General features: G+C 38.8%; 2 protein-coding genes across 2 annotated transcripts in view; both read right to left on the bottom strand.

Annotated features, from left to right (window-relative positions):
- The window catches only part of mink1 (misshapen-like kinase 1), a 33342-nt gene extending 26469 nt beyond the window's left edge, over positions 1 to 6873 (bottom strand). The window contains 2 exon segments of the mRNA XM_020598785.1: positions 2 to 19; positions 5493 to 6873. Coding sequence (XP_020454441.1) covers positions 2 to 19; positions 5493 to 5549 — 75 coding nt within the window. The 5' untranslated portion in view covers positions 5550 to 6873.
- Positions 6874 to 7412: 539 nt separating this feature from the next.
- The window catches only part of pld2 (phospholipase D2), a 17898-nt gene continuing 9320 nt past the window's right edge, over positions 7413 to 15990 (bottom strand). Inside the window, 11 exon segments of the mRNA XM_020598920.1 lie at positions 7413 to 9109; positions 9255 to 9372; positions 9612 to 9765; positions 10986 to 11120; positions 11354 to 11400; positions 12136 to 12249; positions 12398 to 12486; positions 13684 to 13788; positions 15528 to 15641; positions 15959 to 15988; position 15990. The exon segment at position 15990 is cut by the window's right edge and continues 112 nt beyond it. Coding sequence (XP_020454576.1) covers positions 8885 to 9109; positions 9255 to 9372; positions 9612 to 9765; positions 10986 to 11120; positions 11354 to 11400; positions 12136 to 12249; positions 12398 to 12486; positions 13684 to 13788; positions 15528 to 15641; positions 15959 to 15988; position 15990 — 1132 coding nt within the window. The 3' untranslated portion in view covers positions 7413 to 8884.

The raw sequence follows: 15990 nt of genomic DNA on the forward strand, positions 1-15990 counted from the left end.
CAAAGATTCCCGCTGGATCCTATGAGACACACATAGATTCATAACTCGAACATGAAGCAGACGGAGCAGGGCCAGAGACACCAGGACAATCATGTTTTCCACCTTGGTGGACCACATCAGCCTAACATTTTTAAGGTACAAAAAGTATAAAAATACAAAAGGCAATTCAATAACAAACTGCAATTCATTTTGCTTTTATCCAAACCAGGGAAAAGACTAAATTAAAAAGTGTACACTCAAAAAACAGCATATTTATTTTTGGTTTTAAGTGGGTGATGGCCTTGTTCTTGGAATCCTCCACATTTACACTTCAATGACAACCCTAAGTGGAGGTTGTATTTAATGTTGCTACACGTTTCTTTTATGAGTCGTCCTTTAATACAAAAATCCTATACCTCTTCTAGAAACTTCTGCAAATCTGTCTTAAGTTATGCTGGCATAAAGGCTAAATGGTGAATTAAAACACACACACACACACACGCACACACACACACACACGCACACACACACACACACGCACACACACACACACACGCACACACACACACACACGCACACACACACACACACGCACACACACACACACACGCACACACACACACACACGCACACACACACACACACGCACACACACACACACACGCACACACACACACACACAAAATTGTATTTTTAATCATTTTCCTGTGCAACAGAAGCAGTGTACATCTATTTGAATGCTCACAGACAAAAGCCTGACCTCTATAGAATTGAAATCATATATAGCACAAGAAAAAGCAACCCAAACATTTGCCACTGTGCACATTAAAGCCAGTTTAATTCCAATATTACAATTCCATATTTGCACACAAGACATCTGAACTCAGTATTCCCAGTCATCCACCCACACCTGCCCATGAAACTATACATGAAGGAAGCAGGCAAGCAAAACTGATATTAAATTAGATATGGATTATGACAGCATGGAGATGAGTTCTGGCCTTTCATGATTTGTTCTTTTTAAGTTTCAATGCAATGAAAACATATTTCCCTGACACTAATAACGAGTAGGTAGCTTTGACTTAATTATGCAACCCCCTCCCAAGAGACAAGGGAAAATGACAAGCGGTTCCACTTTCCTGCAATTTCAATATGGCTTTGAAAAGATGTGTGGGTGGTGAGACTGCTGCTTTGGGTTTAGAATGTACAGCATGACCTATCTGGCTTTCATCGGTTTCCAGTGATGGGTTTTCTACCTTCAGCAAGGAGGAGAAAATTCCTTTGAGACAGGGAAGATTCATGGGGAAAAAAACAGCATAGATACTTATGAAAGATTTGGCAGTAAAACTGGGAAATGACCACACATTTGATGAAAAAGCACATAGCTCATATGACAACATAAACATACCAGCCAGCATGTTATGTAGACAGAGACTAAGGAGGGAGAACGGTAATGTAAAGTAGGAGGCAAAAGAATAATGGTATGGTATGGAAAAGAATAATGTAATGATATAGTGGTCGTCAAGGCAAAGGCGGTAGTTTCACCCACATCCAGCATAGAGAGTGGGATGAGAGGAATGAAGTGATAAAAGGGGAAGGATTCAGTTCTGTTCTAAGAGTAATACCAGCAGCACACACAGTCATATAAATTGTCAGCAATGATTACAAAAAAGGTGAGGAAGCAGTAAAACTACGGGCTAACAAGAGGAGAACTCCACAGTTAGTCTGCTTAAATCATAAAAATGGCAGCTTTAACACTTTGTGAGGATCCCTTGCTGCCATGTTAATGTGTAAAGTCAACATAGTAGAGAACCTCAGGGAACAATGCAATGAATTTCCTCAAATATCAAGCTGCGCCCAGCCTGTTGTTGCAAGAACTACCTCAGTTTAACAGGATTTGAACTCTAAAAGACACTGGTAATGGTCCATGGGGTCTCATAAAAATCACAAAATAAATAAATGCATTTAAAAAATAGATCACAACTCAAACACTTGCATTCTCCGAGTATCATAGTGAATAATTTTTTTCACTTTAAGTGTTTTTACATAGCTTCCTAAATACTTAATAATGGGCTCTGCAGAGTCTTTTATCAACAGTAGAGATTATTGTTGGAAAATGGGTTAAGTTCAACATTTTTTTGTCAGTATTTGTTTAGTTCTAAATGTGTAACTTGTTATGCCACAGCACCTGTAATCAACACAGTTGTGCAGTTGATTTTCTCTAATGCTGTTGGCACTGGAATGAGGTGTTTCTGTACATACATCACACTGCCTGTGTGAACTGTTGTCATGTACTGTTGAAGTTCTTTTGTACTCTGGACACATTTCCTGAAAAATGCTGTGATTGAGCCACTTAAAATTTCCCTGTGGAGTTTTTGTCCTCTGGTTGCACTCTGGGGCTACTTTTCTATGACAGGTTCCACATTTTGTCTATCTCATGTGTGCACAAAGATGCAAATGCTAATGGTTCCACACTGCTCTACTGAACACCCCCCAAGTTATGCAAGACAATGCACCAACAAAGGCAGAAGACTGCTAGCTAGAAACCATACTACCACTGAATGTAAACCTATTTTGTGTGTCTTTAAAACAAAACTCCACAGTACACCTTTAACACAGTCAGTTCCCAAATCATGGAACCAGTTTCACTTATCTCTAGAATTAATTTTAAATCAATACAATGGCAATAAAAGATTTCATTCAACTATTTAAACTCAGTATTAACTTTCCTTTCCAGGAACAAATTGGTCAGCACACCAAACGATCAACAGTCCCTATCGTTAAACTGTAACCCCCCAAAAACAAAGTATTTGTGTTCAGTGGAATCATGAATGTATTATTAGAGCTGGATTCAGCGCCGCCACTCAGCCACTGGCAGAACTGCAACAAAAAGTCCTCAAGGGGCCCAAAAAGCATTTTCTCCACAAACCACAATGATAAGAAATGTCCATAAAACTGTTGACACTACACCTCGAACCATATCGAGGTCAATTATTACTCTTTGTATTATGAAATTTAAAATCCATGGAAGTTTATTTGTAAAACTTTTCAGAGACTATAAAATGTTTTATTTTCATAAGGTCAAAATAATGTAAAAGCTATGAGCCCAGAAAGAGTGCACAGGTGTGGGCAGCAGGGGAAATACTAATGCATATGTGCTGTGGGCCCCATAACGTGGAATCAAACCTAGAAGAGAAAACATTTTTTAGCAAATGTGCCAGGTGAGCAACTTTCATTGAAGTGACTGGGCACTATGTTTGAGTTCAGTATGCAGCTTTTCTTCTCAGTCAATAATACACAACTAAATGTGCCAAAGAATGGGACAGTATTCATATGGAGGCTCAGTATACAAACTAAATGTTTACCCATCATTTAGCTCCAAAGAGGGGGGTGTCAGGCCACGCCATCATAAATCTTCAGAGCCCCCAATAAGCAGCACCATTTTCCAGACCTAACCTACCCTTAACACAATGTGTACCTGAACCCTATCCTCACCCATGCAAAGAGCAAAAATGCAGCTTTCCACACAGTATATGCACCATATCTGCTCAGGTTAAACAGTGGCTGGTCCAACTAGCTTATAATGGCAGTCACCTCTGAGAGCCGGGTCTGCTCAGCTGTCCAAACACTGACACTGTTCTACCAAGATTGTCTAACACAAGAAGACTATTAACAATTCCGCTGAGTCTGTAACTAAATTATCACCGCCACAAGTTCTACGTGCGTGTAGGAGTGAAGGCAAGTCTACAGGGTCATCAGGTAGGCCCCCTCTCACTAACTGGTGTTTCACTGAGATGGGCTCACGACACCAAGAAGGCTCAACAGTATGTTCCTTAATACATCCATGTGTGGAATGCACAGCCAAGGTCAGCATATTGTTAAAAGACATGTATTGTCACTGGGTACAGTGTGTGTACAGATTTTTTATATTTCTACTGCATTGCCATATTAAACCATTACTTCAATTTATTGAACCAATATACTCGGAACAAAGAACAGAGGTTCTACTGAGACTGACAATTCAATTCCTGAAATCAACAACTCCATTAAAAATGATATAATATGGACAATCTTTTTATATTATCATTTTATAAAGAACTGGGTCAGTTGTAACAATGTGCTGTGATTTTGAAAAATGAGAAAAGAAACCTGTGAAATATAAACCAAAATTCTGCAGAGTTTGCTGACAATTCCAGAGGGTACAGGGAACCCTCTGAATGGGCTGTTGGAATAGCTTGAATGTTCTGAATAATGTGTGTTTAATTATAATCAACAGCACATCTTAACCTTTGATTTCAGCAACGTTCATTTTGGTGGTTCCAATGATGTCAGGACCTGATACTCCCAGTTCTGATATTAAATTTTTAGCAGTGCCACATGTTTAGGAGATCTAGACAATGAACTAAAACGTTACCTAATATAAAAGTGAAAACTATGGTTGTTAAAAATCTACAGTATATTGTGGGGGAGATGAAGCTCTAACTTCTCTTTTCAAAAAAAGCAAGTGACTAAATGCATTATATTCTTATTTATAGTGCTAATAAGACTGCCTTAAGAGGATTTAATGCTGCAAAAATTATACATTTTTGACCCCACCTGGTCCCAGATAAGCGGAGGAAAATGGATGGATGGATGGATGGACCCCATCCATTGCATTGAAGCAAAATGTCACAAGAGCTGTGGTCTTTCTGAAACCGTACCCTTGAAAAGAGTATTTTTCATCAAATGGGAATAGTGGTGCTGGGCAGATGTGTTTTTTTCTACACCGACTTCATTTGTTGCTAGGCAAAGGGGTTCTTATGTTAGAGGAGGGAGGTCAAGAACTCCAGGTACATTATAAAGACAGATGTCATCAAAACAAAAACAAACAAAAGGTAGAGAGAAGTAAAAGAGAATCTTATTGTTTTATCCCTGAAACTGATATGTTGTATACTGTAAATGTACAAGTTTAGATCCATAATTCACCAGGCCATGGTTAGATAATTAATCCTTCAATTTAGGATGATTGACAGTCAGGCCCCTAAATAGAAGAAGTACTTCCAAAACAACAATGGTTTAATCAAGACAGGTAAAAACTACCTGTCTTGATGCAATAAAATCTGAGAGCCTATAACAGTTAACCGAATATATATTTTAAAAAACTGCGAAAATGATTAAAAAATGTTGTGTTATAACTCAGTAGACTTTCCTCTGTGTGTTTATTTATTTTCAATTAACACAATAATCACGTAAAGTTGTCAGGGCCGAATTTGGTTATCTATTAAGAGGATAAATCATAAAATATATCTGATTAAACTCTGTTGTATTAAAGCAGTGCAAGAGCTTAGACAATAATCCTGGGCCAAGGGACTTTTATTCCACCTTAACTTTGTTGCGTGGGTGCAAAGTGGTCGTGCTTGTGTCAGACGCAAACTGACACATCAGTGCATATGACATAACATCTAATGTGCCCGTCTGCTATAAATTTACATAACTAAAATGCAGCACACTTATCTTGTAAAAACAATACTCACCCTCAGAGCTGCGAGGTCTATGTCATCCAGGCTTCGTGTGGGGGCGTTTTCAGACATAGCTGGCGAAACTTATAACGTTAGCTAACAAGTTAGCCAGGTATATTGACAAGGAATACTTAGGGGAATTTCAAGTGGCTGTTTTAAATAAGCTCGGAAATGTTTATCTTGTCAGAAAATACAGCAAACGGCCCGTCCAGTATGCTGAAACTATTGCGGAAGAACACGGTACTTAGGTCAGCAAACACATCGCAGATAGAGCTGCAACAGACGCACCCAGCTGGCTAGCTCACGTCAACTCTAGCCGTGGGCTATAATGTAATCCGCAGTTGCTTTACAGAAATGCCGGTTGCAATGGCTGATCAAAACACAATGAGCTTGAAATAAGCTTTTTCAACAAACAATTAACGTCACCGTTAGCTGGCCATCGGTAACGTCCTAACAACTGGCAGGTTTTCAATGCAATGCACCTCCACTGTTGTAGAACACCTTGCTGCGTTCATTTTGACAAGACACCGCGTCTTTGCTGCTGCACAACATCCCAGCTCATGTGATAAAACAGCGAGTGTCGCAGGAAATAAAAATTACAAGATGGGTCTGGTGTGGCACTGAAATAGTCCTTGTTGTGTTGATGAAGTATATATATAAAAAAAAAAACATTTAACGTTACGGCTCAGCAGCGCAATGGTTGTTTTTGAGGAGAACGCAACGTCTGATGTGATGGCGTCCGGGTCCGTCCGTACCGAACCAGAACCAGTCTGTCAGCCTGTCATTAGCCTTAAATATATGTCCTCCAAGAATATCACTGTAGGATAAGCGCGAAAAATGAAACAGAATGGTCGCGTCAAAAATATGATTCTTTGCAACAGCAGTTATCAAACTTATCACGTCTTAACAGCTAAATCTTCCTCAGTTTCGGTCAGAGCGCACTGTAATCCGAACACTGTGTCAGGTGCGCGTGATCGATCTAACGTTAACTAGCTAGCTAACGTAGCTACGCTAGCAGGCTAGATAATCTTTTCCAAGATAAACTTTCCTTCTTCATCCATTTTCCGTGTTGACAGTCGCGCCTAGCACTGCCAACGTTCCGCGGAAAACACAGGCTGTTCTCTCCAGCCACCGTACTACTCATAAGATGGAGCTCTCGACTCTTAAAGTTAAGCGTCGCCTTAATTCTCCAGCGTCTAAATTTAATAAACTCGTAGTTGTAGTCTAACACTACGAGATAGGATACAGTTTCAAACTGTGGCTAACTGCCAAACTTGATATTTCGCCATGTTTTGCTTCCCAAGTCCTCCCTCCCACTTCTAGCCTTGCTGTAGTCTTACGGAGTTGAACTGGCGATTGGCTACATGACACACTCCCGACTGTTTTCATCGCTTGGAAGGCTACGGTACCTCATCAGGGACAAATTAGCTGAAATATTACAGGTGGCTCAACCTACAGTATGTTACTGCCAGCACAGCTGTTTGATAGAGCTGTCTTACACTGACCTCCTTGGTGACTGATCACATCTCCAAATTTAGTTAAATTACAGATAAATTCCGTTGGATTATTAACCAAAGCAATGCAGGATAACATTCCAAGTGTGACTTTTATCAATAACTAAAGTAATCTCACTTTAAAAAGGTTTTCCTGCTCTTGATTTTGCTTTGATGTGTCTGTCATCCTAAGAGCTTTATGATTGCTATAATTGTTTTTTTCCATTAAAGCAGGCCTACATACTACAGATCATACTGCTTTTCCATAATGTATAATTCGCATCCAAAGCTGCTCATCAAAAAGTTCAAAACAAGCTAGTACAGCATGTCATATATATTTAGAAAAAAAAACTGAGATGGTAATAGCCTGAGGATTGCAGTGGCAATTTTTGCATTCTTCTTAATATTAACTTCCTTTTTTTGTAAAAATATGTCTCTGTCCACTCAGTGTCCAATTTGTTCTCTTATCTAAGTAAAAATTCCATAAAAACAAGTAATTGACGAAACAAGAAAAAAAGCACACCTTAAAGTATAAGTGGTTCATTACTGTATTAAAACAAATGAGTAAGAATATTGTGTTAGTAATGGATACTGCAAGGCAATAACCTAGTTCGACATATTTGCACACTTTTTCACATGGTAAATGTTAGGGACAATAGGGAACAGCTAAAAACAGATTTTGATTACTAATTCATAAACATGTATAGCTATTGCTGGCTAGTAGTTAGGCAAAAGTAAAAATCATGAAACCATATAAGGTCACTTCCCAGTGTATCAAAGGCATTTCTGTGGAATTATTAAACAAAGAATACCACTCAAGACCAACCATTTTGTGCTTTGTAAAAGCTACCCAGCTTCTACTGTGCAAGGGTCTATAGTGGTTTTTAGTGGAAGTGTTGGTAGGTAGTGTTGTTGAGTCTGTACAGTTCCACTGGCTCTGTCATCAGCTAAATAAGTTTCCAATTTTTAGACAAACTGGATTATGCCCATCAGTCCATTAACAGTTTACAGAAAATCTCTTGAAAATACATAAGAAAGATGTTTTCACATATTGTAATGTTCAATAGCAACAGCTCCAGAAGGCAAAAAAATGTAACAAAGTCCCATTCAAAAGATTTACAACTTGTCAGTTGTCTGCCTCTCTGCTTGGTTGTTTTAAAAACATGTTTAGATATGATGCAGGTCTGATCTTTTTATCTGTATTTATTCAGGGCAGTTTCACTCAGAGGTGACTTTACTTCCAATGAAAGTCTTCTTTCACCATATTATCTTCCATTTTGAGCATACTATCCTGATTCAGTAAGTGGTCCCTCTTATTAGTACTCCCCCTTTTCTGCCCTATCAAATCTTTATTTCAGCTACAGTACAATCCAGTCATCTCTTTATATCCGTCACCATAACAACCACAAATGTTCCGACAGATCTGCTGGCACTGCAGTGAGAGGCGAAGCCTCAGAGGGTGAGTGAGAGTGAGAGAGAGAGAGAGAGAGAAAGATACAGAGCCACCCACCCACCCAAAAACCTTGCACCAATAAATGTACTGTACATTATGTTTCCAGATCATGTGAGATGCTTGATTTCTATTGCAGCGTTTCAAAACTCATACATTCATTTGCATGTTGTGCACCACTGCCAGCCCTGCAACAGTTAAGAAGCAGACAGTGCCACCATGTACAGGTTAATCTACTGTTCATAAAATCTACATGTCAGTGTTTATGTTCAGACTTGCCCATTGTCAAGTCAGCAATACAATATATAAACTACCAGCAATTAACGCATAAATTGTAATAAGGCAATGTCTTTTTCCTTAAGTGCTGTGACTATTTTAGTGTACTGCACTCCACATTAGGTGAGAAAAGGAAGAGTGTGTGGCACAGCAACCCTTGAGCTGTAATGTAGTGGTCTGAGCTGTGGTCATGTCCACAGTCCTACAGGAGCCATGCCCTCTTTAGTTCCTCGTGGTGGCAGCAGGTTCTCCTCACACAGGAACTTCAGGGGAAAGCGGACCAGCAGCCCTCGGACAGCCTTCAGCTCCTCTATGGCCTGCTCAGGGCCTGTGTCGCACAGCCGTTCCTTGTTGGAGTATTCCTTCAGCTCTCGCATGTTGTGGACAGCATTGCGTGGCAGGCATTTGAAGACCTGGATCACAGCAGGACCACAGCACAGACAAGCCAAAAAGAACAAAGAAGAGGTGAGAAAACTAAAAATACACATTGGTACTGTTGGGAATTACAAGGTCTAAAGGCCATGAGTTATGATACAAAATCTCATGTTGTATTTATACCTTATCATAAATGGTGGCATTCAGCTTAGCGGATGCATTCCAGACCGAGAAGAAGAAATCATCACTAATTGGATCATCAATATTGATACTGGGGTCTGAAGAAGCTCCAACAAGAACACTGGTAAGGAAAAGAAAAAGCAGCCCAAAGTTTAACATTCAAACAACACAAAGGTTCTGCTAATTACCATATAAGATGACTTTCTTGTAAACCAAAAAACATATTGGTGGTTTCTCTTGTATTTAGTAGTTGATGCTTCCCAATTCATCGAAAACTAAGCTGATCATGTCTACAGGTATTACCTGTTCATGGTCATATAGACAAAATGTTATTTTAAGAGTTACATATTTTGTGCTGACCTGAAACACTCTTTACGCAGAGCGAGTGTGAGGGGTCCTGCCTGGTACTCCTCCCCTCCCATGATAGATGGGACCCGCTCTTCATCTTCCACAAACACTGCCAACTCACTGTCTCTGCTGCCCAGCATGCTGCGGTCATTGATGTTGGCTGATCCTGGAACACCATTCCAAAGTCGACGCATTTATAATCTGTCTTTTCTTTAGCATCATACATATGAAACTAGCGTTCAACACATAAAGCAGCATTCAGAATGAAATAACCTGTGATTTCAGAAGTATTCTTCAGAATATGTGCTGCTTTACAGGTTTTCTGTTGCTCAGTACAGTGTATTTGAGCATATGTTGTTCAGAAATAGATCTGAAATGAAGCTCTATATGATATGAAGCCGCCAATGGTCAGTTGTGAATTAAAGACAAAACAGTGCAGAACTCAAAGCTGATAAATCGCAGGATAAGTAGAAGAAAAAAAAAAAAAATCAATCTTGGCAAATAACATCCAGATTTAAGTGTTTTACTTTTCATGAACAATCACTGAGTCAGCTAATTTGGTGACAAATACATTGCTCTTTTGAATGCCTCACAAGAAAGCCAACCCTATGTTTCACACACTAAACGTCTTTAATGTGAATGAGCAGCAGTAAGAACTGTTTGATTTATATTAGCAGTAACTTAACACAGCTCCAATATAGTGCTTTAGGGGAATGAACAGTAAACAATGAGGCTAAAATCAATGAGATAAAATTACAAAAGGTAATGCCAGATTACATGCATCATGCACTGTTTCTTGTGAATCCCTTGTGTATGTGAAGTGATCTGAATCTAGTGTGGGAATGGTGGACTGCCACTAAGAATGGAAGCTGCTCTATAGTGCATTAATTACAGAATGTAAATAAAATGAATGACTATTTCTGAAACATAGGGCGGGGAAAATGGGGTGTGATTTCTACAATATCTTATGGATTATTATTTTAAGGTGCTGAAATACTGACAGAACAACCAATTTCTTCCATGATCCTTACTATTTGTGCAGCTTTTCAATATGTGGACATTGTCCAGATACTGTCATACTGGACACTGTCCTTCATTACTTGATCTTGTTATTTCTCCTAATTATCCATATTCACATATCCACACTTCCATATTTTTCCTCAGCTAAAATGAATTGATTCATTTATACTGTAATTTCATTGTTACAATCAAAGCATGAAAACATTTAATTACATTATGTTAAAACCCTTTTACCTGAAGCCAGCACACTGTCAGGAATGTGGGATATTAGTAAAAGGGCATTAGCTATTTTGTTATGGAGTTCAGTGAGTCAGGGTATTAAATGGTGATCCGTCTTTGAATGAGTTTGTGCCGATGTTGACTCACCAATGATATAACAGCGGTCATCAGCAATGAGGGTCTTGCTGTGAACATAGATGAGCTCTGAGACAAGCGACTGAGAGAGCTGAGAATGGGTTCTCAGGCCGCAGAATGTGATGTACTCTGTCCACTTGTCCTGAACTAGTAGGGCAAATCAGAATCGTATTCTTTACAAGAGATAATATAAAAATGGATTTATTAAGAAACTCATACAGATGTGAAAATAAGATGAAAAAGGAGGCTGGTGAGCAGATACCTAGTACCGGTAGCTTCAGTTTAAAGGAACATCATGAGAAGAAAGAAAGAAGTATTAGAGAGGATACAGGTGGATATTTTGTAATGGCAAGTGGATTTTTGTATGACAGAAAACTAACCTTCACTAAGTCTTGACAGTATGGAGTGCTCCCCTCGGCACATGGTCCTATGACAAAGAAATACATCAAAATTAAATCATTTATGTAATGTAGGACAATAATATAACAATAAATCAAAACAAATAACAAAAAACACTAGACAACACAAGAGTCTTAGAAATCTGAGGGATGAATGCAAAGAGTGAGAGCTGAATAATACTGCCATGCTGTATTCTGCCAGTACCAGCAGGCTGACAAGGCCCTTGATGCATAACCACTTAATGCAGCTTTAATTTGATAAGGCACTCAGTGGTAACGACAAAACAAAAATCAGTTTGGTTCCTTCCAACTGTACTTATGGTTTCTAGAAATTCCAGCCTCGTGCCATTAAAACAACTGTGCATTACCAAATTAAATTGCATAATGTTTTAACGATCTTATCCACTTTTATAAAAAAAAAAAAGTATCCATAGCAACAATATTTATTATAATGCATGACAGTCACAAACATGGGACAATTTCTAAATTAAATCTGAGCAAAGCCTTCATGACAATTATAATGTTTAGTTTTTGTTCAACTGTTTAAAAATCAGCTAAGAAATGGTCTCAAGGACATGGAACCTGTAAACCTGATCATTTTAGCACAAATATCCATATAACTGCTACATGATTGGAACCATGTCAGATCAAAGTTCAGAGGTTGTGTTTTCCTGTGGTTATTGTATGTTATAGTGTTAGTTATAGTCTCTTCCTCGAGTCTGTTGCCTGAGTGCAGAAAGACAATTAGAGGAAAAGGCTCTTACCTGTATGTGAAGTGCAGAATAGCTTGGATGGCATTTCCACCTCCTGCACTAATGTCACCCTCAAATCCAGGAAGCAGGGGAACCACCACAAACACTCTGTACTTCTTCTGCTCTCTGCAACAAGACAGTGTGCTATTTAAACATTAATACAGGTGGACTATTCCAGTCACTCATAGTTGTATTCAATTTTATAACTGTTGTTGTTATATAACACTGCTGACTAGCATCTCATCATATGTTTTCCACTTAAAGATAATAATACCTGTGTGCACGTAGGATTCGGTTCACAATTGCATCACCAATCCCATTATGAACATTCTTCCCATCAGCACAGCTGATGAAAAACTGGTTCTAAGGGCAGAGAAACAGCAGATGGTAGCTCAGTATGAGGGGAGGGCTGAAACAGGTTGGTAGCTGCAGGGCTTCAGACTAACATTTCCTACTGGTGGTACCACCTCTGTGTAATGCAAAAAAACAGCATTTTTCAGAAACGATTTTAAATACCCTTACCATACAATGTGCATAGCCTATATACTGTATACAATGAATTCAGAAAGAGGGAGACTTATGGACACAATAAATGGGAAAATCACCACCTTTCCACCTCTTTTTAAGTAGTCACTTTTCACTCTATAGCTCTTTTTTCTTCTGAAGAATTTCTGCTCTTTGGCAATGTCTGTGTTGGACTTCATGCACAGTTCAGCTCTCTCACTCATGTGACTAAGTGCCAGTTCATTTCTGGGCTAAGTTTAGTAGCCTACTACTTAAAGAAAAACTTGATGTGGGTTTCAGCCACTACTAACTTCAAAATAGGACTTTTCTGGATACGAACTGCGCAAATGTGTGATCTGTTCAATACACACTGACTCCAACCTCCGTGCATCATCTCTCGTCAGAAAAGCTGTCTCTTTTCAGCAGGCCAGCACAGTTTTCACCAGGCTGACTGACAGCAGAAATGTACTGGACAAAAATAGTTTTCATGTAGGCTCATCATCAAGGAATCAGCAGCGTTTACATGTATGGATTTATTCAATTACATTTACAACACAAATTGGCTAACAGGTGATCTACCTGATTTAAGCACCTGCCTGTGGCAATTATACTTCAAATGCACCCAAGAAAAAAACAGACTCAAACCATAACCAAGGGGTCCAGGGATGGTGCATGTGTCTTGGAATCAGTGTGGATCAACACATTTGATAGAGTGGAAGTTTCTGCCTCGTGAGACAGGCGACTGACAGGCCTATGGCAAGCCACCAAGCTCAGTGATGTGAAATTAATGTGTCAAATGTTATGTAATTAAATCAGGATAACATCTTAAAACATCAAAAATAAAGGGAGGCTAAAAGTGGGTCAGTAACTAACATGAACGAAACAAATGCACTATATCTTTCAGGCATCAAATTTAACTTTGTACAAAATAGAACACAGTGTTTAGTGACTGATTTTATCACCATCATTAAAACATAGAGACAGACAATATAGGTTCACTCATTGTGCTACAAGGTACATATTTGTTTACAAATAGTCAGGGCACTCCGGCATTACCTCGATGTAGATGTAGTGCTCACTGTTCTCGATGGTATGAATGTAGGCGTTCTGGATCGACTTCTCACAGGTCCCAGTTGACCAGCGATCAGCAGAGCGTAACACCTAAGCAAATAACATACAAAAACTAAAGATCTCAGCCTCTGGATACACAGTAGTATTGGGTTTCACATATTTTTCAGCACAACTCATAGGAAAATCTCACATTGTTGCTATTACTGTACCAACATATGTCAGCACTGGTTTTTTCCTTTGGTGTGCCTGTATACCTGCGTCACTGATGCTTATGCTAACACCAAAGCCCTCAACCCCTTGTTCGTTTTTCTTATCAGAGCTGTCGGAAGCGAATCAGATTGAAGCAGGGAGGAGACACGGAGAGAAACAACTGACAGAAACTCTGAAATGCAAATAAGTATTTCTTAATGAGTGTATATTGGACGGTTTTATATTTTTTAAAAATGGCCAGTCGTGTAGACATGGCGGGGGGGGTCAATGTCATGGTGGCCTGCCATGCCTGCACTATTATAGAAGAAACACTGATACATTATTACATTCATTGTTTCCCAACAACTTTACTAGCTCCTATGTTGGGTCTGTGATTATTGGCTTTGGATTTATTCTGTCTTCTAGTGGACAAAGCTTAAATAATGTGTCTTTACAAAGCTGCTACATGTAGCATTGTTAGCATTATTTTAATATTAAATTAAGAGTGAGACTGATAGCTAATGTATTGCTAATAATCTGGACTACATTTCCCATGAATCCTGTTGCAAATAAGATGCTTCCACTTGTCCTCCCTTCCTGTCTTTGGCAGTGCTTTTGTTTTCTCTGGCTTTATTGAAGAGGATAAACATGTTGGAAGTGATTTTGTGGCACAGCCTTTCTTCTTGTTCCATAATCTGCCACTGCAAAAAACTCAAATTACTTGTGCTGCAAAGATCAGAACAATGTCTCTTTGTTGTACTGTACTATAAATACAGTAAATCAGTTTCATTTCTTGCTAGACCTGATTTTATGTCAAGCAATGTTAAATGCAGAGTAGAAGCCACCGGAGGCCATCAGTCTTCTTGGCAATCGCCTTGTTTCTGCCAAGTAATTTCAGTAATTTCACTAGCATAAAGTTAACCAGGAGCACGCTTACTTTATAAATGCAGAATATGTGACTCTTGTGGGTTCCTTATGATTAAGTCACTATATGTTTTTGATTTATTTTTGGACAAACCCTAATGTTTTCCTGATAAAAGCCAAATTTAAATGTCCCATAAAATCTTTTCCACATATACATTAATTTATACTTTATATACTCTGGTAGTTTTCTGTGTTTGCATGTGTGTAAAGGAACCCAGGGTTGATTTTCTGTGCATGACACTCTTGGTGTCTGGCTGGCTTTGCTGTAAAGCTAGAGTGAATCTCTGGTGTTCTTTTCAATCCTTGCTAATCCTAAACTTGTTTTACTGTTCTCTGGCAGAGATGCCACCCGCAGTAAATAGAAAGAAAGTGATTTATCTGGAATGCAAACTTTACGTGGGAAAAGTCTTTACATAGGAGACTGAATGTATGTGTGAAGGCAAACAAGCACTGGATAACCCCGATAACTGAACCTGGCAATGTGACTGCTTTGGAGTTTTGGGGCTTTTTTTGTTAATTAAATGATCAACACTAAAAATGTGACAACTTGATAAAAATATTACTTTCTTGTTTATGTGGCAAAACTTTTGCACCTTGTCCATCACTAACTTATTATAAGATTCACATATTCATTTGTTCTGTTTCCCTTATGACAACCCTCACAACGGTTTACACAAGTATTGTGGGCACAGTGACCTGGTGAATGCGTTGTGTACCTGCACTTTGGCTTTCTTTGACCCAGGCACAGTGAATGAGAGAGAGTCAGCATTGAAGTGAGACTTGGGGAGAAGGCAGGGGTAGAAGTCATCCTTGTACTTAATTTTGAAGATCTAGAGAAAACAATAACAAATGAATGGAAGCCAAATTTTTGCTCTTTCTGATAGTCATGTTTCCTACAGAAAGACCTGTAGGAAATGTGGGAAATTTAGGAAACACGTAGGAAACACAGGAAATTAAAAAATAATAATAATAATAAAAATAAAACATAAACCCTACAGTAAAATGCCCCAGTCTCTAAAATGATAAGTGTTCACAATGTTATTATGCTTACCAAGAGATAAAAACAAAACAAACAAAAAAAAACAAACACTATGACAGTCAAACCTAAGTAGCTTTAAAAAAGAGACAGCTTTCCTTTGAGTCTGACCTTGGTGAAGTTCCAGCGCTGGATAAAGTGGC

The sequence above is a fragment of the Monopterus albus genome, unplaced genomic scaffold, assembly GCF_001952655.1.
Source record: "Monopterus albus unplaced genomic scaffold, M_albus_1.0 scaffold39.1, whole genome shotgun sequence".
NCBI classification, from domain to species: domain Eukaryota; kingdom Metazoa; phylum Chordata; class Actinopteri; order Synbranchiformes; family Synbranchidae; genus Monopterus; species Monopterus albus.